At 44.3% G+C, this 24484-nt stretch overlaps 1 protein-coding gene across 3 annotated transcripts in view; it reads left to right on the forward strand.

The window, feature by feature from the left end:
* Positions 1 to 24484, forward strand: part of LOC117354787 (regenerating islet-derived protein 4-like) — a 267166-nt gene that overhangs the window by 170731 nt on the left and 71951 nt on the right. For all 3 annotated transcript variants that reach the window (XR_004538251.1, XR_004538252.1, XM_033932760.1), the window contains exons 4-5: positions 6226 to 6363; positions 6646 to 6754. Coding sequence is in view for 1 of the 3 variants with exons in the window: in XM_033932760.1 (XP_033788651.1) it covers positions 6226 to 6363; positions 6646 to 6754 (247 nt within the window). In the remaining 2 variants the exon portion in view is untranslated. The remainder of the gene's footprint in view (positions 1 to 6225; positions 6364 to 6645; positions 6755 to 24484) is intronic.

Here is a 24484-nt window from a genome sequence, read left to right on the forward strand (position 1 = left end):
AGAAGGCCCCATAGAGAGAGGTACCCATCCTGGGGAGGGGGAGAGAGGGAAATGCATCCGATTGGGGATGAGGGAGAGATAAGGGAGAATGTTAAATTGGGGGGGAAGGAGAAGGAAGACCAGGGAAGGGAGAGGAAAGAAAGATGCCAGATCATGGGAAAGGGAGGGAGAGAAGATGCCAGACCATGGAAGGGAAGGGGAGGAAGAAGGAGAGATGGAAAGAAAGGAAAGGAGAGAGATGCAGGGCATGGGGGGGAGGGAGGGTAAGGATAAAGAGATGCCAGACCATAGGATGGGGTGGGGTAGAAAGAAGAAAATAAGAAGATAGAGATGCCAGAGCATAGGGGGAGGGGTGGAGACAGAGGAGAAAGAGAAAAATGGAGAGGGGGTGAAGCTAAAATGAATCATATAAAGAAGAGAAGACTGGATGGAAGGGAGAGAGAGGGCGGACACTGGATGGAAGGGGCAGAGAAAGAGGGCAGATGCTGGATGGAAGGGGCAGAGAAAGAGGTCGGACAGTGGGTGTAAAGGGCAGAGAAAGAGGGCAGATGCTGAATGGAAGGGAGAGAGAGGGTAGACACTGGACGGAATGGGGAGAGAGGGCAGACGCTGGATGGAAGGGAGAGAGGGCAGACAGATAAAAGAAGAGAGTGAACAGAAGCTGAGGAAAGCAGAAAGCAGAAATGACAAAAGGTACAAAATTTATTTATTATTTTTTTTTGTAGCTGAGATCGGGGCAGGCAGAGGAGGAGAGGGCTGAGGAGAGAAGCAGAAGGCAGGACAGAGGAGACACGTGGAGGCAGAAGGGAAGGAGCAGGAGAGAGGCAGAGGGTGAGGGGCTGAGGCGAGAGTTAGCTCCGCCAACTCCATGACATCACCGGCAGCAGACCCGGAGCTCCCCCTTAAAAGGGGAAGAGCCAATGGCGCGCAGCCGTTCGGCGCGCAGCGAAGGCGAGCAGCAAAGGCGCTCGCTTTAGTGAGAGCGCCTTTGCGAAGGAGCCTTGAGAAGGAGCCCAGGCAGCCCAGCAGCAAAAATCTAAGGTACTTTTCTTCTCTTCTCACTCTTCTCTCTCTCTACTCTTTCAGCTAGCTGCACGCCAGGCACCACTCATACGCACCGTGGGACATAGGAACAGGATAGAAGAAATGGAGGCAGTAGGAGCCCAGCAGAGCTACCCAGTATACTGCATCGAATGTCATATGTATGACTACCTCCCCTCCGGGAGGCGGGCGTACATATGCAGTCGATGCCAGGAACTGGATAGCCTGAAGAAGGAGGTTGGGAGACTGCAGGTTCGAGTACAGGAACTGGAGGGACTCTGCACCATAGAGGAGTAGTGTTGGGCAACGGAAGACACCGCCAGAGAGGACCACATTACAGAACAAGTTAGGGAACTCGAGAAGTTCATCGAGGAGGCCTGCAGGATGGTGGAGGCACAGGACCACAAGCACATAAGGAGGGAACTAACAGACGGACGACAAAATCCACCAGACACCATAGGGAGTAGGACCTTGCGGAGAATCTGGACAGGCAGTTGAGGAGGAGACCCGACAGAACCCGGAGGAGGGAATAGAGGACTGCATCACCGATACAGACCTGAGACCAGAGAGACAGTTGAGGAAGGGGAGATCTGCTATCGTGGTGGGAGACTCAATCCTAAGAGGAGTGGACAGTCACATAGCTGGAGGGAGAGAGGACCGTCTAGTGACATGTCTCCAGGGGGCAAGAACGAAGAACGTCACCGACAGAATCGAGAGGATCCTTGAAGGGGCCGAGACAGAGGAGACAGCTGTAGTAATCCATGTTGGAACCAACGACGTCAGCAGGAGGGACTACAACAGGACTGCACTAACCGATCAGTTCAGGATCCTGGGGAGGAAACTGAAACTGAGGGCAAGGAAGATGGCCTTCTCAGAGATCCTGCCAGTACCTAGAGCAGACGTAAGGAGGCAGAGCAAACTACAAGCAATAAACGGTTGGCTCAGGAGATGGTGCGAGGAGGATGGTTTCCTTTTTGCACGGAACTGGACAACTTTCCTGGGAAAGAATAAGCTCTACAGGAGAGACGGACTGCACCTGAGCACGACTGGGACAAGGATGCTGGCACGCAACATCCAGAGCGTCATTGATTTGGCTTTAAACTGAGGAAGAGGGGAAAGCCAACAGTCTATCTGACACATCGGACAAAAGTATCAAGTAAGGATACTGAGCAGGGACATTGTAAAAGAGGGCTGGGGACTGAGTGGGAACTTTTGGGAAAAGGACCTAAGGATACAGCACAGGGCCCAGGGCCATGGACATAGAGCAAGGACATTGTAAAAAAGGGATCGGGACTGAGAGGGAACTTTTGGAAAAAGAACCTAAGGACGCAATGCAGGGGAACCGGGCCAAAGATATTGAGCAAGGACACTGTAAAAGAGGGCTCAGGTCTGAGTGGGAACTTTTTGAAAAAGGACCTAAGGGAGAATTGCAGGGGTCTTGTGCACAAATAAAACTGGCAAGTAGTACTAATAGAGAACAACGGAATCCAGAGGGACAACCAAAAACAGGGGAACAGGCTGAGGACGAAACAGACACACCACAGGAGGAGGATGACCGAGACGAGGCTTGGAGTCTGGCAACTCACGAGGGGGCCAGGAGCGCCAAACCACGAGGAAAAACAGCAAGAAAGGCGAACAAACGGGACTTACTTTGCCTATACACTAATGCTAGGACCCTAAGGGCTAAAATGGGAGAGCTGGAAATCCTAGCCAGCAAAAGGGCCTAGACATAATTGGAGTCACAGAAACGTGGTGGACTGATGACAATGAATGGGATGTGGCTTTACCAGGATTCAAACTCTACAGGAGAGATAGGTCACACAAAAAGGGTGGAGGAATAGCGCTATATATAAAAGATTCCATACCTTCAACCAGAATGGAAACAACAGTAAGGGCGGACGACTTGGAATCACTATGGGTTAAGCTACCAGGAGCAGACATAAAATTGGGTCTGTACTATCGCCCACCTGGACAAACGGAAGAAATCGACCAGGATCTGGAGGCTGAACTGAGGCAGGTATGCAAAAGCGGAAGTGTGGTGGTGATGGGAGACTTCAACTACCCGGGAATAAACTGGAGTATTGGGCACTCAAACTGCATGAGGGAGACCAAATTCCTGGAGGTCACAAGGGATTGTTTCATGGAACAGCTGGTCACGGAACCAACACGGGGTGATGCCACTCTTGACCTAATCCTCAACGGACTAGGGGGACCCGCTAAGGAGGTGGCGGTACTAGCCCCACTAGGAAACAGCGATCACAACACGACCCAGTACAGGCTAGAAATTGGATCATCAAAGGTGAAAAGAACTACAACGACTGCACTTAACTTCAAAAAAGGGAATTATGATGCCATGAGGAAAATGGTGGGAAAGAAACTCAATGACAGCGCAAGGAAGATGGAGTCCGTAGAAAATGCCTGGACCATACTCAAGGGCACAGTGCACGAAGCACAGAACCTGTGCATCCCCAAGTACAGGAAAGGGTGCAAAAAAAATAGAACAAAAAAACCAGTGTGGATAACAAATGCAGTGAAAAAGGCGATAAGTGACAAGAAAGCATCATTCAAAAAATGGAAAAAGGACAAAACAGAGGAGAACCAAAAGGAACACAAAAAACACCAAAAGGAGTGTCATCGAGTGGTTAGGAAAGCAAAAAAAGAATATGAAGAGAGACTGGCAGGGGAAGCAACAAATTTCAAATCATTCTTCAGGTACGTTAAGGGGAAGCAACCAGCAAGGGAGGAAGTGGGACCCTTGGATGATGGGGACAGAAAGGGAGTGGTAAAAGAGGAAAAGGAGATAGCTGACAGGCTAAATAAGTTCTTCACGTCAGTTTTCACGAGGGAGGACACAACCAACATTCCGGAGCCCGAGGAGATCGTAAAAGGAGAGCAGGATGAAAATCTGGTCCAGCTAGAGGTGAGCAAGGTGGATGTCCTCAGGCAGATAGACAGGCTAAAGAGTGACAAATCGCCAGGTCCGGATGGCATTCACCCAAGGGTACTCAAGGAACTAAGGAACGAAATAGCTGAGCCACTTCGACAAATATGCAACCTATCCCTAAAAACTGGAGAGATTCCGGAAGATTGGAAAATAGCAAATGTCACGCCCATCTTCAAGAAAGGCTCAAGGGGAGACCCAGGAAACTACAGGCCGGTGACCTTGACCTCGGTCCCGGGAAAGATGATGGAAGCACTGATTAAAGACAGCATCTGGGAACACATCAACAATTATGGGCAGATAAAGTTGAGCCAGCATGGCTTCTGCAAGGGCAGGTCATGCCTCACGAACTTATTATACTTCTTTGAGGGGGTAACCAGCCAGGTGGATAAAGGGGAATCCATAGATATCATTTACCTTGACTTCCACAAAGCCTTCGACAAGGTGCCACATGAAAGACTACTAAGGAAGCTATGGAACCATGGGGTGCAAGGAGAGGTCCACCGATGGATCAAAAACTGGCTGGCGGACAGGAAACAGAGTGTTGGAGTAAAGGGACATTACTCAGACTGGCGATGGGTCACGAGCGGAGTTCCACAGGGGTCATTGCTGGGACCGCTCCTATTCAATATATTCATTAACGACCTGGAAGCAGGAACAAAATGTGAGGTTATTAAATTTGCGGATGACACCAAACTATATCGCAAGGTCAATAACATGGAGGACTGCGAAGATCTCCAAAAAGATCTGACAACACTGGAAAAATGGGCCAAAAAGTGGCAAATGAGTTTCAACATAGGGAAATGCAAGATCATGCATATAGGGAAAAACAACCCGATGTTCACTTACAAAATGGGGGGATCAGCGCTAGGGGTGAGCGACCTTGAAAGAGACCTGGGAGTGATGGTAGACACAACATTGAAGGCGTCGGCGCAGTGTGCCACGGCCTCAAGGAAAACAAACAGAATGTTGGGTATCATTAAGAAGGGTATCACGACCAGGACAAAGGAAGTCATCCTGCCACTGTATCGTGCTATGGTGCGCCCGCACCTGGAGTACTGTGTTCAGTTCTGGTCGCCGTACCTCAAGAAGGACATGGAGGTACTTGAGAGGGTCCAGAGAAGAGCAACTAAGCTAATAAAGGGCATGGAGGACCTCTCATATACTGACAGACTGAAAAAACTAGGGCTTTTCTCCCTGGAAAAGCGGAGACTTAGAAAAAATAGACAGGGACAGATTTTTCAAATTAAGGGGATCAATAAGTACAAGGGGGCACTCAGAGAAATTGAAAGGGGAGAGGTTTAGAACAAACGCCAGGAAGTTCTTTTTCACACAGAGGGTGGTGGATACATGGAACGCGCTACCAGAGGATGTGATAAACAGGAGCACTCTACAGGGGTTCAAAGAAGCTTTGGATAGGTACTTGGAAGACAAAGGGATTGAAGGGTACAGATAAGAGTAAAGGTAGATTATAGGGATGGGATTAGAGGTAAGTTACAAAATAAATCAGGGACCACTGTTCAGGCACTAGGCCTGATGGGCCGCCGCGGGAGCGGACCACTGAGCAAGATGGACCTCTGGTCTGACTCAGCGGGGGCAATTTCTTATGTTCTTATGTTTAAGTCATCTTTTTATTGGACTAATTTTTTTAAACTATACTCTGTACTAACAAATTAGCTGCTTTGTGCTGTGCTTCTTCTAACACTCTAATCAACTTTAACAGCAGTCCTATCAAAAGCATTTGGCTGTGGTCAGACATCTCTGTGGAGGCTGAGGGGTCTGTGAGTCCAATACCCTTCTGTTGATGAGTTTGCACTGGCTTCCCTGTAGTTCATCATATTAAATTTAAAATATCTTCGTCTTTAAGATGTCTGGAGAAATGGGCCACTATATTTTCATTTGTGCAGGTCTTCTGGACTCTTATGTCCTCTGATTAGTTTCCTCTTGGAAGTAGATCACTGAGGACCAAGAAATCTTTTTTTTATTTTTTTTGCCTGGATACCTTATGAATTATCTGCTCAAGGCTCTGAGGTTGTTGAAACCTAAAAAAACATGACCCACAATCCTCACTTCTCTATGCATACTGAACCCTTTACAGAGCAAAGCCCTCTCCCCTTTCATCTGCCTGTAGTGTACACAGCACTGATATCTCTCCCTACTGCCTCCTGGCCATTGTACATACATAGACAGATTGCTGTCCCCTTTCTGTGTTGCTGACTGGAGAATGTTTTCTTTCCTTACAGTCATATTGCAAGAACTTAGGGAGTGGAACAAACTTGGCTTCCATTCATGGTAAATCTGAGGCAAGCATCATAGGCTCATATATTTCAGCTCTTGAAATGGACGAACCAGTATGGATTGGACTCCATAAATCCGGGGAGGTATTATGATCCTCATTCTGTCTCTTAAGGTAGATCTGCACATTAGAATAATGAATGCTTATATTAATTTGCTCTTACGAGAGCCCTCACTTATTAAGACATCACTGTCTCAGGATACTATACAATTAAAAGATTTTTTTGTAGGATAATATTATATAAACACATTGCTAGGGTAAATACACTGTCTTAGGGAAACACACCAGGAAAAGATCTTTCTCTTTTAAAGTAACGTGGTGTAACTTGTTACTAAGATTCTTCTGTTCCTTGGATTGACATTTGTAGACCTGGGAATGGACTGATGGTACCATCTACAAGTACAAAGCTTGGTATGCAAATGAATCAGAGCCCAGTGAGAACACTGGAAACTGTGTCGACTTATTGCCCATCCAATGTAAGTGCCCCAAATTACCCTGTAAGCTTCTAACGCACATGCATGTCTGGCTTTGATTGGATTATCTAACACTGATGTCTATTTTTAGCATATTATATAAAGAAAAAGAAATCTATGTCTCTTTATCAAATATTGGGGTAAACTAGTGGAAATCATGACTAGACTAAAGCCACAGACCTTTACACCTGCTCAGTTAACGGCAAAAATGTTAAGACATAAAATACCTGCGTATATGAAATATTTTAGCAAACAAATGCATCAACTGTGACTGCCAACTCTGCCTCAGAACATGTTGTATAATAGAATGAGTCTTCTTTTATATGTAACACCAAATCGACAAGTTAGGGAGTCCCGGTAGAGAGATTCCAATAATGGTGAAAGAAAGCCAGTAGGGTTTAACAGGAAGGCAGAGTAAAAGACTCAAATATTCTCCCTGTCTTCTCAGCGTTCTGTAGTTACAAGGAAAAAACACAATTTGAAGTGTCTGTATACAAATGCTAGAAGCCTAAAAAATAAAATAGAAGAGTTAGAGTATATAGCACAGATTGATGAGATAGATATAAGAGGCATCTCGGAGACCTGGTGGAAGGAGGACAATCAATGGGACCTGGGTACAAATTACATCGCAAGGATAGAGTAGATCAAATTGGAGGGGGGGTTGTGCTATATGTTAAACAGCGAATTGAATCAAATAAAATAAACATTCTGCATGACATACGGTAGATAGCAGTGTGGAATCCTTACAGATAGAAATTCCATGTGTGAAGGGAAGGAATACAAAGACTGGGTTATACTATTGTCCCCCGGGACAAAATGAGCAGACAGATGAAGAAATGTTTTCAGAGATTAGGAAAGCTGGAGAAATGTGCAACACTATAATAATGGGTGATTTCAATTACAAAAATTCACAGGAGAGAGTACTTTTTAATCACAAGCAACCACTATACCTACTCTATAATCACTAATAGAGAATCCCACCTGCATTCACACAACCATAATGTACTAAATCCATAGGAAGGAAGAGCAGACAAACAGGCCAATCGTACACACAATCATTCAAAAGGCAAAAAAGTAACACATGAAAAAGAAAAAAAAGTAGAGAAAAAAACCTCAGATGAGCTTCATGGGTAAAAAAATTCCACTTTCTGAAATCATAGACAAACGATCAGCCGTTTCTTCTTCCATTCTTATAGAACAAAAAGTTGATTCAATGTTTGCAAGGAAGGAGTCAGTATATCACAAAGGCACAGTTAGTAATCAGCAGTGTGAAGCCAAAGGCAGAAAATTGCCAAAAAACAACAAACAGCTGTTGTAGAAAACACCTTTGTGATATACTGACTCCTTCCTTGCAAACATTGAATCAACTTTTTGTTCTTTAAGAATGGAAGAAGAATCGGCTGATCGTTTGTCTATGATTTCAGAAAGTGGAATTTTTTTACCCATAAAGCTCATCTGAGGTTTTTTTTCTCTACTTTTTTTCTTTTTCATGTGTTGCTTTTTTGCCTTTTGAATGATTGTGTGTACAATTGGCCTGTTTGTCTGCTCTTCCTTCCTATGGATTTAATTCATTGTGGTTGTGTGAATGCAGGTGGGATTCTCTATTAGTGATTTTAGAGTAGGTATAGTGGTTGCTTGTGATTTCAATTACTCCAACATTGACTGGTTAAATGTTACATTGGGGAGTGCTAGGGAGATAAAATTCCTAGATGTCATAAATGACTGCTTCTTGGAGCAACTGGTCCAGGAACCGACAAGAGGAGGTGCTAATTTAGATTTGGTTCTTAGACAAATGCAAGACATAATACAGGAGTTAACTGTGTTGGGTCCGCTGGGAAACAGTGATCATAACGTGATCAAATTTGAGCTGTTACTGGGAGTAACGTCGCAAAAGAAATCTACTGTAGGGGTGTTTAGTTTTCAAAAAGGTGACTATAATAAAATGAGGAAAATGGTTAAAAAGAAGCTAAAAGGATCAGTTGCAAAGGTTAGGACTGTAAACCAGGCGTGGATGTTATTTAAAAAGACCATCGTGGAAGCACAGACCAGGTGTATTCCACATATCAGCAAAGGTAGAAAGAAGAGGAAACGAGAGCCAGCGTGGTTAAAAGGTGAAGTGAAAGAGCCAAAAAAAATCCATTAAAGAATGGAAAAAGGATCCAAATGAAGAAAATAAGAACAAACACAAGCACTGGCAAGTTGGATGCAAAGCATTGATAAAGACAACTAAGAAAGAATATGAAGAGAAACTTGCAAACGAGGCAAAAACTCATAGCATTTTTTTTAGGTACATCAGAAGCAGAAAACCGGTGAGGGAATCTGTGGAGCCGTTGGATGACCAAGGAACAAAAGGGGCGCTCAGGGAGGATAAGGCCATAGTGGAAAGACTGATGATGCAGAGGAACTGAAAGAAATCTGGGTGAATCTGAAAGATGTACTGAGCCAAATCGACATGATAAAAAGTGATAAATTGCTAGGACCGGATGGTATACATCCCAGGGTACTAAAAGAACTCAAACATGAAATTGCTGACCTGCTGTTAGTGATCTGTAACCTGTTGCTAAAATCGTCTGTAGTACCTGAAGATTGGAGGGTGGCCAATGTTATACCGATTTTTAAAAAGGGCTCCAGGGGAGATAAGAACATAAGAATTGCCGCTGCTGGGTCAGACCAGTGGTCCATCACGCCCAACAGTCTGCTCACGCAGCAGCCCCCCAGGTCAAAGACCAGTACCTTAACCAAGACCAGCCTCACCTGCATACATTCCAGTTCAGCAGAAACTTGTCTAGCCTTGTCTTGAATCCCTGGAGGGTGTTTTCCCCTATAACAGACTCCGGAAGAGCATTCCAGTTCACCACTCTCTGGGTGAAGAAGAACTTCCTTGTGTTTGTACAGAATCTATCCCCTTTTAACTTTAGAGAGTGCCCTCTCGTTCTCCCAACCTTGGAGAGGGTGAATAACCTGTCCTTATCTACTAAGTCTATTCCCTTCATTATCTTGAATGTCTAAATCATGTCCCCTTTCAGTCTGGGCCTTTTCCAGGGAGAAAAGGCCCAATTTCTCTAATCTCTCGTTGTACAGCGACTCCTCCAGCACCTTAACTATTTTAGTCGCTCTTCTCTGGACCCTTTCGAGTAGTACTGTGTCCTTCTTGTACGGCAACCAGTGCTGGACACAGTTTTCCAGGTGAGGGCGTACCATGGCCTGGTACAGCGGCATGATAACCTTCTCCGATATGTTCGTGATTCCCTTCTTAATCATTCCTAGCATTCTGTTTGCCCTTTTCGCTGCCGCCACACATTGCGCAGATGGCTTCATCGACTTGTCGACTAGTACTCCCAAGTCTCTTTCCTGGGGAGTCTCTCCAAGTACCACCCCGGACATCTTGTATTCGTGTGTGAGATTTTTGTTACCGACATACATCACCTTACACTTATCCACGTTGAAGCTCATTTACCATGTTGCTGCCCATTTCTCGAGCGTGGTTATGTCGCATTGCAGATCTTCACAATCCCCCTGCGTCTTTATACTCTGAATAACTTCGTATTGTCTGCAAATTTAATTACCTCAGTCGACGTACCAATTTCCAGATCGTTTATGAATATGTTGAAGAGCATGAGTCCAAGCACCGAGCCCTGCGGCACCCCGCTGGTGACGTTCTTCCAGGCCGAGTATTGTCCATTTACCCCCACTCTTTGTTTCTTAACTGCCAGCCAATTTTTAATCCATGTGAGTATTTCACCCTCTATTCCATAGCTTGCAATTTTCCGAAGTAGTCGTTCATGCGGAACCTTGTCAAACACCTTCTGAAAATCCATATATACAATGTCGACTTGGTCACCCTTGTCTATTTGCCTGTTCACTCCCTCGAAGAAGTGCAGCAAGTTCGTCAAGCAAGATCATCCTTTGCTGAAGCTGTGCTGGCTGGTCCTTATCAGATTGTGTCCGTCAAGGTGATCAATGATGTGGTCCTTTATCAGCATCTCTACCATCTTTCCCGGTACCAAGGTCAGACTCACCGGTCTGTATTTTCCCAGATCTCCCCTCAAACCTTTTTTGAAGATCATCATAACATTCTCCACCATCCAGTCTTCCGGAATTTTTCCCGATTTGATCGACAGATTTGCTATTAGATGAAGCAGTTCAGCTATAGTCCCTTTCAGTTCCTTAATGACCCTTGGATGGATGGCAACCAATCCCGGGGATTTATCATTTTTAAGCCTATCAATCTGCCTGCCATACCTCTTTTAGACTGACCGTCAACCTTGTCAGTTTCCCATCATCGTTTCCTGTATATAGCCTGTCGGGTTCCGGTATGTTGTGTATATCCTCTTCGGTAAATACAGATGCAAAAAATGTGCTCAGCTTATCGGCGATGGCTTTGTCCTCCTTTAGCAATCCCTTTATTCCATGGTCATCCAACAGTCCCACCACTTCCTTTGCATGTTGCTTCCCCTTGATATATCAAAAGAACGGCTTGAAGTTTTTCTCCTCCATGGCTATTTTTTCCTCATAGTTTCTTTTGGCCCCTTTTACCACCTTATGGCACATGCGTTGATGTTGTTTGTGTTTTTTCCAGTTTTTTCCGTTTTTGACCTTTTCCATTCCTTAAACAAAGTCTTCCTGTCTCTGATCCAGGAAACTACAGACTGGTGAGTCTGACTTCGGTACCGGGAAAGATGATAGAGGTGCTGATAAAAGACCGCATCATTGATCACCTTGACGGACACAAACTGATGAGGACCAGTCAGCACGGCATCAGCAAAAGACGATATTGCTTGACGAATTTGCTGCACTTCTTCGAATGGGTAAACAAGCAGACAGACAAGGGAGACCCGGTCGACATTGTATATCTGGATTTTCAGAAGGCGTTTGACAAGGTTCCGCACGAACGACTACTTCAAAAAATTGAGAGCCATGGAATAGAGGGTGAAATACTCAGTTGGATTAAAAACTGGCTATCAGATAGGAAATAGAGAGTGGGGTAAATGGACAATACTCGGACTGGAAGAATGTCACCAGTGGGGTGCCACAGGGCTCGGTACTTGGACCTGTGCTCTTCAACATATTCATAAACGATCTGGAAATGGGTACGACGAGTGAAGTGATTAAATTTGCAGACGATACAAAGCTATACAGAGTACTGAGGACGCAGGGAGATTGTGAGAATCTGCAACGTGACATAACCACGCTCAAGAAATGGGCATCGACATGGCAAATGAGGTTCAATGTGGATAAGTGTAAGGTAATGCATGTTGGTATCAAAATTCCCACACACGAATACAAGATGTCCGGGGCAGTACTAGGAGAGACCTCCCAGGAAAGAGACCTGGGAGTACTGGTCAACAACTCAATGAGGCCGTCTGCACAATGCGCAGCGGCAGCGAAAAGGGCAAACAGAATGCTAGGAATGATTAAGAAGGGGATCACGAACAGATCAGAGAGGGTTATCATGCCGCTGTACCGGGCTATGGTACGCCCTCACCTGGAATACTGCGTCCAGCACTGGTCGCCATACATGAAGAAGGACATGGTACTACTCGAAAGGGTCCAGAGAATAGCGACTAAAATAGTTAAGGGGTTGGGGGAGTTGCCGTACGGTGAGAGATTAGAGAAGCTGCGCCTGTTCTCCCTTGAAAAGAGGAGACTGAGAGGAGACATGATCGAAACATTCAAGATAATGAAGGGAATAGACTTGGTGGATAAAGATAGGTTGTTCACCCTCTCCAAGGTAGAGAGAACGAGAGGGCACTCTCTGAAGTTAAAAGGGGAAAGATTCCGTACGAACATTAGGAAGTTCTTCTTCACCCAAAGAGTGGTGGAGAACTGGAATGCTCTCCTGGAGTCTGTTATAAGGAAAAACACGCTCCAGGGATTCAAGACAAGGTTGGACAAGTTCTTGCTGAACCAGAAAGAACGCAGGTAGGGCTGGTCTCAGTTAGGGCACAGGTCTTCGACCTGGGGGCCGCTGCGTGAGCGGACTGCTGGGCGCGATGGACCACTGGTCTGACCCAGCAGCTACAATTCTTATGTTCTTATGACCGCTTCCTTCACCACTACAGTGAGCCAAGCCGGTTCTTTGTTCTTTTTCCTCTTGGATTCCTTGTTGATGCACGGTATATATAGTTTTTGCGCCTCGGTGACTGTGTCCCTGAAAAGGGACCATACCTGCTCTAGCATTTTAACAGTGCTCATCCTCTTCTTGATCTTCTTCCCCTCCATGAGTCTCAGCCTTTCATAATTCCCTTTTTGGAAGTTCAGTGTCATGGCCGTTGTTCTGGATCGATGTTTCACCTCTGCATCCATATTGAAGCGGACCATATTGTAATCACTGGTTCCCAGTGTCCCCTCTACTTCTATATCTTGCGCTGGTCCTCATAGTCCATTTAGAATTAAGTCCAGAGTTGAATTTCCTCTTGTATTTTCCTTGACAAGTTGTTCCAGGAAGCAATTGCCTACAGCATCCAGGAAATTGCTCTCCCTACCATAACCGAAGGTGCCTAGGTTCCAGTCTATTCCTGGATAGTTGAAATCACCCATGATAACTGCGTTGCCTCCCTTGCAGTTGTGTTTGATCTCGTTTATCATTTCTTCATCCATTTTTTCAGAATGCCATTAGGGTCGGTAGTAGATGCCGATCTTCATTTCCAATCCATTGATTCCCGGAATTTTGGCCCATAGAGACTCTAACTCAGTGTTCTTCAACCTTTTTACACCCATGGACCTGCAGAAATAAAATAATTATTTTGTGGACCGGCAAACTACTAGGACTAAAATTTAAAAACCCTGTTTACGCCCCATCTCCGCGAGCTCGGTCCCCGCAAACCATCTGATCCCATCTGCACAAGCCGCTATTATGATTTTATATTGAACGTATTTTATTAAAGTATAAAAAGAAACAATATTCTGAACAATTGTGATTTTATAAATACAAATATACAGAGCACGGACCAGCAAAACCCCTGTCTCCCCTCCCCTTCACATTGTGACCGGGCCGGTTCCTTGGTGGCTGGAAAGCCAGACCCGGACTACAGGTAGATTTATGTAGCGCCTTTTATATGGCTGGTAGAAAGAAAAACCAGGAAAAGGGATTTCTCAAAAGAAAAACAGCTTCATTTTTATTTGTAATCCTTGAACATGGTAAATCAACAATATGTTCATCAAGGCAATGTCCTATAAGTCCTTTGGAGCAATCCCTCTTGCTCCAGCGTGGGCCACTTGCCCTGTACTTGTCAGCAAAAGCATAAAGAAAAAAAAAAGTTTTTCCAAAATCCCCATTCAGGAGTATGCTTTAATTTTCTGGAGCCCACATCTTTCTAAGCAGGCTGGCAACTTCCAGCCAGTGTCCATGGGCTCACCCAGCCAGTACACCCTGCTGCTGGGCTACTTGTTCTCCCCCCACCAAGGGTCTCCCTCCCTGAGGCAATTACCAACCCCTGACTTTGCCTCTGGAGTCCTCTGGGCTGCCAATCAAATGGAGCAAGCTTCATCCAAAGCAAGACAAGTCATAGGTTGCATACGCAGAGGCTTCGTCAGCCGAAAGCCGGAAGTCATTATGCCATTGTATAGATCCATGGTGAGGCCCCACCTGGAATACTGTGTGCAATTCTGGAGACCGCATTATCGCAAGGATGTGCTGAGACTGGAGTCGGTTCAGAGAATGGCCACTCGGATGGTCTCAGGACTCAAGGATCTCCCATACAAGGAACGGTTAAACAAATTGCAGCTATACTCACTCGAGGAGCGCAGAGAGAGGGGGGACATGATCGAGACGTTCAAGTATCTCTCGGGCCGCATAGAGACGGAGGAAGATATCTTCCTCTTCAAGGGTCTCACGACAACAAGAGGGCATCCGTGGAAAATTAGGGGAGGGAAACTATGAGCTGACACCAGGAAATTATTTTTCACAGAAAGGGTGGTTGATCGCTGGAATAGTCTTCCACTACATGTGATCGAGGCCAGCAGCGTGCCTGATTTTAAGGCCAGATGGGATCGTCACGTGGGATCTATTCACAGGGCAAAGGAAGAGGAGGGATCTATTCACAGGGCAATGGTAGGGGAGGGACATTAGGGTGGGCAGACTGGATGGGCCTTGGCCCTTATCTGCCGTCTATTTCTATGTTTCTATTGGAAAGCCTGGAAACAGACTTCCCTCAAATTGTCTTTAATTAGTGCAGAGCTGCTTCTGCCCTGTTCACAGCCTTGCTCTAGCTCAGGGTTTTTAAACCACCAGGACTGGATTTCCCATAAGACAGGAAGGACCTTTCATATTTCATTCCCTCCTATATCCATGCCCTCTTCAAACTCACTTTCATCAAAAGGCTGCTCATTTCCCAGTCATTAGTTCTGTAGTCAGGGCTGTTTCTCCACCCATTAATTTCAGGCTGTTCCACCCATCCTCCACTTTGCCTGCCTGCCAGCTCCTTCAGAACGTTATGTCTCTGAGGGCAAACCCCCGGGTCTCCCTCCCAAGATTGGCCAGGCAGTGCACTGTACCTCCCAGAATTAACACTTCCTCCTTTGCTGGGTTGACCTCCTGCAAATGTCCTGGGTTGGGGAACTGGAACTCTGGAGTCTCGGCGTGTAGCTGAACTCTCTTGATTAGAGCCAGCTGAGCTCTCCAGCTTGCTCTGTCTCCTCTCTATTTGAGGCAGCTGGTCCCCTCTAGCATAGTGCTGACCCCACCCCCTCCTGGGTTGGGTTTAGGTTTCTCACCTTGAGGAAAGGATCGATAGGGGAGATAATTGGTTTGCAGTGCCCTTCCCCCCTGGCTGTTGTGCTGTACTGAACCTTGCTTCTGCCCCTTCCCTCTGGGCTGAGTCAGCTGAGTCTGCTCCATGCCAGGTTTTATCAAGCCCTTTGATGCCTGCTGGGGAAGTTTAACTGTTCTTTTCCTTGGGACAGGGGCTTCCCTGTCACAACATATATCCCCTCTACTATCAAGAAAACTGAACAAGCCAAGTTATTATAGAATGCTACATAGAAATATCATGCTAACAGAATACTGCAGTTCCCAGTTATGTCTCTAGCAGGATATATATTTCAAATCTGATATATTCTAATGACAAAATAGAAATAAAATTATTTTTTTCTACCTTTTGTTGTCTCTGGTTTCTGCTTTCATCTTCTTTTCACTCTTTTCCTTCCAGCATCTGCCCGTTCCATCCAATGTCTACCCTCTCCCCCTTCCATATGTATCTGACTTCTTTCTATGCCCCTCTTCCCTGTCCATCCAGCCTGTTCCTCATCTCTCCTTTTTACATCATTCATTCCAGCTTCACTGCCTTCTTCATTTTTATCTTTCCTACACCAGATCTAGCATCTTTATCCCTCTCTCATTTCTCTGCTGACCCCCTTTCCAGCATCAATGTCTCTCTACTTTCTCATTCCTCTCTCTCCCCTTTCCCTCATCTGATCTCTCCATTCCACCCTGACCCCCTTCCCCTCCTGTAATCTCCCTGCCAGCTGTTTCCTTCCTTTTTTTCTTCTCCCTTCCCTCCTCCCTCTATCCAACATTAACTCTCTTCCCATCCCTTTCCCTCCTCCCCTCCCAGCAGCATCTCTCCTTCTTCTCCCTTCCCTCCTCCCTCTATCCAACATTAACTCTCTTCCCATCCCTTTCCCTCCTCCCCTTCCAGCAGCATCTCTCCTTCTTCTCCTTTCCCTCCTCCCTCTATTCAACATTAACTCTCTTCTCTTCCCATCCCTTTCCCTCCTCCCCTCCCAGCAGCATCTCTCCTTCTAACTCCCTTCAAGTCCAGTAACAGCTCTCCCTTTATCCAGCACCTTCCCAGCCTCCTACAGTGGCTTCCTCCCCTTCCAGCAGCTCTCAGTACTTGCCTGCAGGAAGTTGCCGGTAAATCACTGCCCTGGCAAGTAGGAGAGCTGGTGGGAGGGGAGACAGCCACTGTGAAGGCTCCCCAGGATCTTGCTCGCACACGCTGACCATCTCCCTCCACCTGCACCTGAATCTGAAGCTCTCTCCGTGGCCCTCTTCAGCAACTTGGCAGGGACGGCAACCAAGGCAGGCTGCCGACGTCGGGACCTTCACTCTCTGAGTCCCGCCTATTTTGTTTCAACTTCCTGTTTCCGAACAGGCGAGACTCAGAGAGGGAAGGCCCCGACGTCGGCAGCCTATCTTAATCGCCTGAGGCTGGGAGGAACATTAATGAGCAGGAACTGCAGTCGGCAGGAAATTTAACTGCCGACTTGATCTCGCCAGTTCTGTGCGGACCGGCAGAAATTTTATGCGGACCGGCGGTTTAAGAACTGTGCTCTAACTTATTCATTATTTTGGGCGTGTTCTCTCCAGTAGATTCGATTCGGGAAATTACAGACCGGTAAGCCTCACTTCGGTGCCAGGCAAAATGGTAGAAATGATTATATAAGTAATACTTGGAAAAAATAAAGAAACCTAGGGAGAATCATCATCTTCACCACTTCCATACATCCTAACCAGTAAATGAACAACTTATTCCACCTATCTAAGTCTTTCTGAATGTCCTTTACCAATGGTATATAATTTTGCTGAAACAAAAGTATCCAATCTGCTCCCAAAGTTATTCCCAGATAGCGAATAGAACTCTTTACCCATCTCAGGGGTACTGATCTTTGTAATTCCATAATCCTCTCTGTTGATGCTGAGATATTCATTATTTCCGTCTTATTTAAATTAGCTTTAAACCCTGATAATTGGCCAATTTCACTCATAATATCTTTAAGGGTTATTAGAGTCTTCTCAGATGCCTTAACAATAGCTAATTTGTCATCTGCAAACAGAGACAATTTTTGCTCTTCACCCACCACCCTCGGCCTTTTACCTGTTGAGATTGTCTGATTTTCTGTGCTAAAGGCTAAATGATTAATGCAAAATCAAGGGGGACAATGGGCAACACTGCCTTGTCCCCCTTTGAAGTTCGAATGTAGTGAAATACATTCCATTTATTTTAATGCATGCTAATGGGCTATTATATAGTGTAAATATCCAATCCCTATACATTTTCACCAGGCCCATATGCCCCAAGACTGCATCCATAAACCTCCATTCAACTTGGTCAAATGCTTTTTCAGCATCAACCAAGACTGCCACCCATCCTGTTCTTTCCCTTTTGGCCCTCCATACCAAATCTAACACCTTTCTAATTCCATCAGATGCTTGTCTCCTGGTGATAAAGCCTACCTGATCCAGGTGGATAAGTGACGGCATATATAATGACAATCTATTAGCAAAAACTCTGGCCATAATTTTTGTATCTATTCCCAACAAGGAAATAGGTCTATAGCTAGCATAATATGTATTATCTTTTCCTGTTTTAGGATTATTGTGATTCCCACCAATCTCATAAAATATGGCAATTGTTCTCTATCTTTTAAATTGTTAAATAATTTTGCTAAGAGAGGAGCTATATAAGATATAAACTTTTTATAAAACATTCCTGTAAATCCATCCATTCCTAGAGATTTTCCTGATTTAATTTGATATATTACTCCTCGAATCTCATCCTCAGTTATATCTTCTTCCAATCTTTGGGCCTCTGAATCTTGAAGCTTATTTAATTTCAACTGAGACAAGTATTGCGTCAGGGATATTTCCTGTCCCTGATATTCTGGTGTATATAGTTTCTTATAAAATTCCACAAACCTAAGAGACCTGACTCAAGGGCTTCAAGGTAAAATAACACTATTCGCCGACGACGCCAAACTATGCAACATAGTAGATAACAGCACTTTACCCGACAGTATGGAGCAGGATCTGCTCTTATTGGAACATTGATCCTCGACTTGGCAGCTGGGCTTTAATGCCAAAAAATGTAAGGTCATGCACCTTGGCAGCAAAAACCCATGCAGAACTTACACTCTGAATGGTGAGACCTTAGCTAGGACTAGGGCAGAACGTGATTTGGGAGTAATCATTAGTGCAGACATGAAAACTGCCAAGCAGGTGGAGAAAGCTGCATCCAAGGCTAGACAAATGGTGGGATGCATCCGTAGAGGTTTCGTCAGCCGGAGGCCCGAAGTCATAATGCCCCTGTACAGATCCATGGTGAGACCTCATCTTGAATATTGTGTTCAATTCTGGAGACCACATTATCAAAAAGATGTGCGGAGAATCGAGTCGGTTCAGCGAATTACCACCAGGATGGTCTCGGGACTCAAGAACCTCCCATATGAGGAAAGACTGAATAAACTGCAACTATACTCGCTCGAGGAACGTAGAGAGAGGGGGGACATGATTGAGACTTTTAAATATATCACGGGCCGCATCGAGGTGGAAGATGATATCTTCTTTCTTAAAGGACCTTCAACCACAAGAGGTCATCCGCTGAAAATCAAAGGTGGGCAATTTCATGGCGACACCAGGAAGTATTTCTTCACCGAAAGGGTAGTCGATCATTGGAATGAACTTCCATTGCAGGTGATTAACGCCAGCAGCGTGCTCGATTTCAAAAAGAAATGGGATATGTATGTGGGATCTCTAGCCGGGTGAAGTCTGGGGGTGGGTCATTAGCGTGGGCAGACTTGATGGGCTACAGCCCTTTTCTGCCGTCATATTCTATGTTTCTATGTTTCTATATCATGGATCTCCTTCTCTTTTGACAGGAGATCACCGTGTTCGGATCGTATACCCGTAATATTACCTTGCTGCTGTTGTACTTTAATACGGTGTGCTAATAATTTCCCTGCCTGATTCCCAGATTCATAAAGTTTAAGTCTAAGGTGGTCTATATTGAATTGAATAGCTTCATCTTCCATTTTTCCTAAAGTCGTACGAATCTCTTTTATTTGGATCAAATTAGGAGTAGGTACAGCAAAAGGGAATAGAACCACAGTGACAACATTCAACTTCAAGAAAGGGAACTATGATGTTATGAGAGCAATGGTAAGTAAAAAACTTAGAAACAGCTCAAGGAAAACAGAAACTGTAGAGCAAGCCTGGTCTCTATTCAAGGGCACAGTGCAAGAAGCACAACATATGTACATCCCCAGATTTAGAAAAGGGTGCAAAAAAACCCGAACAAAAGACCCCGCATGGATAAACAATGAGGTGAAGAAAGCGATAGGAGACAAGAAAAAATAATTCCGGAAATGGAAAAAGGACCAAACTGGGGAAAACTGGAATGAACACAGGAAACGCCAAAGAGAATGTCATCAAGTGGTTAGGAGAGCGAAAAGAGAATACGAAGAGAGGCTGGCCAGGGAGGCAAAAAACTTCAAATCATTCTTCAGATATGTTAAGGGGAAGAAACCGGCGAGGGAGGAAGTAGGACCGTTGGATGATGGAGACAAAAAGGGAGTGATAAAGGAGCAAAAAGAGGTAGCCGACAGGTTAAACAAATTCTTCTCGTCAGTCTTCACAAGTGAGGACACATCCAGTGTACCGGAACCCGACGTGATCTTCCATGGTGATCAAGAAGAAAAACTGTCAGCAATAGAGGTGAGCCATGAGGATGTCCTCCAACAGATAGATAGATTGAAAAGTGACAAATCACCAGGCCCGGATGGAATCCACCCTAGGGTACTAAAAGAACTAAGAAACGAGATAGCGGGAATACAGTTTGCAACCTATCCTTGAAAACTGGAGAGATTCCGGAGGACTGGAAGATAGCAAATGTTACACCTATCTTTAAAAAGGGGTCAAGAGGAGACCCGGGAAACTATAGGCCGGTAAGTTTGACATCGGTTCCAGGCAAGATGGTAGAAGCACTGATAAATGACAGCACATCGAAAAAAATGGGCTGATGAAAGCGAGCCAACATGGCTTCTGCAAGGGAAGATCGTGCCAAACAAACTTACTGCACTTCTTTGAGGGGGTAAATAGCCAGTTGGACAAAGGGGAACCTGTAGACATCATTTACCTTGACTTCCAAAAGGCCTTTGACAAGGTACCCCATGAGTGGCTACTTAGGAAGCTGTGGAACCACGGGGTGGAAGGGGATGTACACAGATGGGTCAAACACTGGTTGGCAGGCAGGAGACAGAGGGTTGGAGTGAAGGGTCACTACTCGGGCTGGAGGAAAGTCACGAGCGGAGTTCCGAAGGGGTCTGTACTTGGACCGCTGCTGTTCAATGTATTTATTAATGACCTGGAAACGTGGACGAAATGTGAAGTTATAAAATTTGCGGATGACACTAAACTCTGTAGAAGGGTTAGAACTACGGAAGAGTGTGAGGACCTACAAAGGGACCTAAACAAACTGGAGGAGTGGGCGAATAAATGGCAGATGAAATTCAATGTAGGGAAATACAAGGTCATGCATATAGGGAGAAAGAACCCGATGTTCAGCTACCAAATGGGGGATTAGTATTAGAGGGAAGTAACCTTGAAAGAGATTTGGGTGTACTGGTGGATACAACAATGAAGTCAACGGCGCAATGCGCAGCAGCCGCGAAGAAGGCAAACAGAATGTTGGGTATTATTAAAAATGGTATTACGACCAGAACAAAAGAAGTCATCCTGCCGTTGTATCGGGCAATGGTGTGCCCGCACCTGGAGTACTGTGTTCAATATTGGTCACCATACCTTAAGAAGGATATGGCAATACTTGAGAGAGTGCAGAGGAGAGCGACACGAATGATTAAGGGCATGGAAAATCTTTCATACACTGAAAGATTGGAGAGGCTGGAGCTCTTCTCCCTGGAAAAGCGGAGACTCAGAGGAGACATGATAGAGACCTACAAGATCATGAAGGGCATAGAGAAAGTAGAGAGAGATAGATTCTTCAAATTTTCAAAACATAAAAGAACAAGAGGGCATTCGGAAAAATTGGAAGGGGATAGATTCAAAACAAATGCTAGGAAGTTTTTCTTTACTCAGCGGGTGGTGGACACCTGGAATGCGCTTCCAGAGGACGTAATAAGACAGAGTACGGTACTGGAGTTCAAGAAAGGATTGGACAATTTCCTGCTGAAGAAAGGGATAGAGGGGTATAGATAGGGGGCTACTGCGCAGGTCCTGGACCTGTTGTGCCGCCGCGTGAGCGGACTGCTGGGCACGATGGACCTCGGGTCTGACTCAGTGGAGGCATTGCTTATGTTCTTATGATCCTAATCTGTTCCCCACCGATTCCCTTTTTATGTTGTATTACTAATCCCATCAATTTTTCTCTTAATCTGTTTTCCTCCTTTTCCCGGATCTTTTTCTTATAAGAGTCTATAGAAATCAACTCTCCCCTTAAAACAGTTTTTAAAGATTCCCAAATTGTAATGGGTGAGTAATGATCTGTATTGTTGTTGTCCAAGAAATTTCTGATAGATTGTTCTATTTTCTGGACTGCCTTAGGATATTTCAATAGAGTATCATTTAATTTCCAATATCATGTCCCTATTTTAGTATATCCCTTTGCTATGTCCACCCATAATGGGGCATGGTCTGCCCAGCTGGTTTCCTCTATTTTTGCATCTATTAACTTTCCTCCTAAGGATTTATCCACCCAAATCATATCTATTCGGGAGTACACTCTATGTGGGGAAGAATAGTAAGTATAATTAGAGAATGACATGGTGACAAAATTCATCACCGTTCCCGTCCCCGCGGATAACCGCGGGAAACCCATCTTCATGTCATTCTTTAAGGAGAGAGGGAACGGGGATGAATTTTGTCACCGTGTTATTCTCTAAGTATCATCTCTTCCTAACATATGTATGTTCTGCCATCCGTCCAATAAATTTAATACTTCTAGAAATCTTTTTGTTTCCTATCTTTTATAGTTCTATCACTTTTAGTACTCGTAGTATCCCAATGAGGGTCCGAGACCAAATTAAAATCCCCTCCTGCTAATAATAGACTTCCTGTTTTTTAAAAATTATTCTCAAAAGGTCTTCAAAGAACTTCCCTTGATTGAGATTAGGCGCATAAAGATTCACCAAAGTCACCTTTACTTCATTCATTTCACCCACCCAAATAATCCATCTACCTTCATCATCCTTCCATTCCTCCTTTGTCTGGACTTTCAAGTTTTTTTCAAATAATATTCCCACCCCTGTTTTCTTTTTCTCCTTTTTATTAGAAGCTCAGACTCTCACTGGATAGTCCTTAAAATTGACTATCTTTTATCCCGTTTTTTTAAAATGCGTTTCTTGTACATAGCATATATCAAGTTTCAACCTTCTCATCTCATTTAAAAGCAACTGGCGTTTTCGAGGTATATTAAGTCCATTCACATTTAGACTTCCTAATCTTATCTTACTTTCATACATTCTTTCAAATTCCGTTTTGATTTTTTCTAGCTTTCCTAGGATTAGAGATCTTATAATTTTTTCTCCAGGTCACCTTATCTCCCCCAATATTCCCCTTAGCCCAACCCCATCCAATCAATCCTAGAAAGAAACTAATTTACCCTCCCCCTTCCCCCTTTTCCCCCCTTCCCCTCCACATCTCTCTCGTCTTCTGTCCCTGGTTCTAGATCCAGACACCAGTCGATAAGACCAAGTGCCAGATCCAATTCCAGACATCAGAGTCGAAAAAACTTAACCTTGACCCGGCTCTCTACAACTTTTCTTAAGATCCCCCCTTACAGCCTCTTATGTATTTACATTTTAATTTATTCTTAACTGATGTATTCCAGTTCTAATTGACTGTTTTTATTATGTTATTTAATTTTACTGATTGTATGTATTTTATCTTGTTGTAAACCGCTTTGAACCTTTTCTGGTATAGCGGTATACAAAAATAAATTTAATATTAAAATACTTACCATGGGTGGGAGAAAAAGACTTAACAAATATAAATAATCCCTTCAGTAAATGTTCTTTAAAAACTTGGAAAAGTGTTAGGAAAAATCTTTTAGGTAGAGCAAAGGGTATTTTTTTCTCCTATATTATATGCACAAGATTTTATACCAGGTAGGGAGGGGGGAATATTTAAGAAGTGGGAGGCAAAAGGGTTAGCATGTTTTGGTCAATTAATTGAAGAAGGGGAGGTAAAAGCCTTTATAGATATTCAGGATCAATATTAATTAGAAGCGAGGGATCTTTTCCCTTATCTACAGATAAAAAACTATATATTGACATATAAGGCAAAGAGTAATGGAATTTTAAAGAAATCTGAATTTGAAAAAGGGTTAGGAGAACCAGTAGTAAAAGGGTGTGACTCTTGGTTATATAAAATTATAAATGAAGATAAAGTAACCAAAACATCATATATGAAAGCATGGGAAAAAGACTTGGGGAAAAAAATGGTCCATAGATGAGTGGGGGGTAATTGTATCACATCTTTGTCAGACAGCTAGGGCTGCCACCTTGGTGGAAAATGCTATTAAACTCCTAGTACGTTGGTACACTACCCTGGTTTTAATTAGTAAATGTACCAAGCAGAGTGATGCTACTTGTTGGAAAGAATGTGGTGAAAGAGGTACATTCTGTCATATGTGGTGGAAATGTCAAAGGGTCCAGAAGTTTTGGGAACAAGTATTTGAGTATGTAAGCAGATTAATTCAGACTCCACTTAAGCTGAATGTTGAAAGGGCATTGTTGGGAGTAAGAATAGAAAATTTAACATTCTCTAAAACTTTTGGACTTGGCATTCATAGCTGCTAGATTGACACTAGCTCAGCAATGGCATATGTTAAATGTACCTACATTAAGAGATATGAGGGAACGTTTAGGAATAATGTGTGAAAAATATAGACTTTCGGCCCTTTTAACAAAACAATGGGCAAAGTTTAATGATATATGGGAGAGTTATATTGAATTGGAAAAAGAAGCTCTATGAAAGAATTGAGATGTATAATATCT

The sequence above is a fragment of the Geotrypetes seraphini genome, chromosome 2 (assembly GCF_902459505.1).
Source record: "Geotrypetes seraphini chromosome 2, aGeoSer1.1, whole genome shotgun sequence".
Lineage (NCBI taxonomy): Eukaryota > Metazoa > Chordata > Amphibia > Gymnophiona > Dermophiidae > Geotrypetes > Geotrypetes seraphini.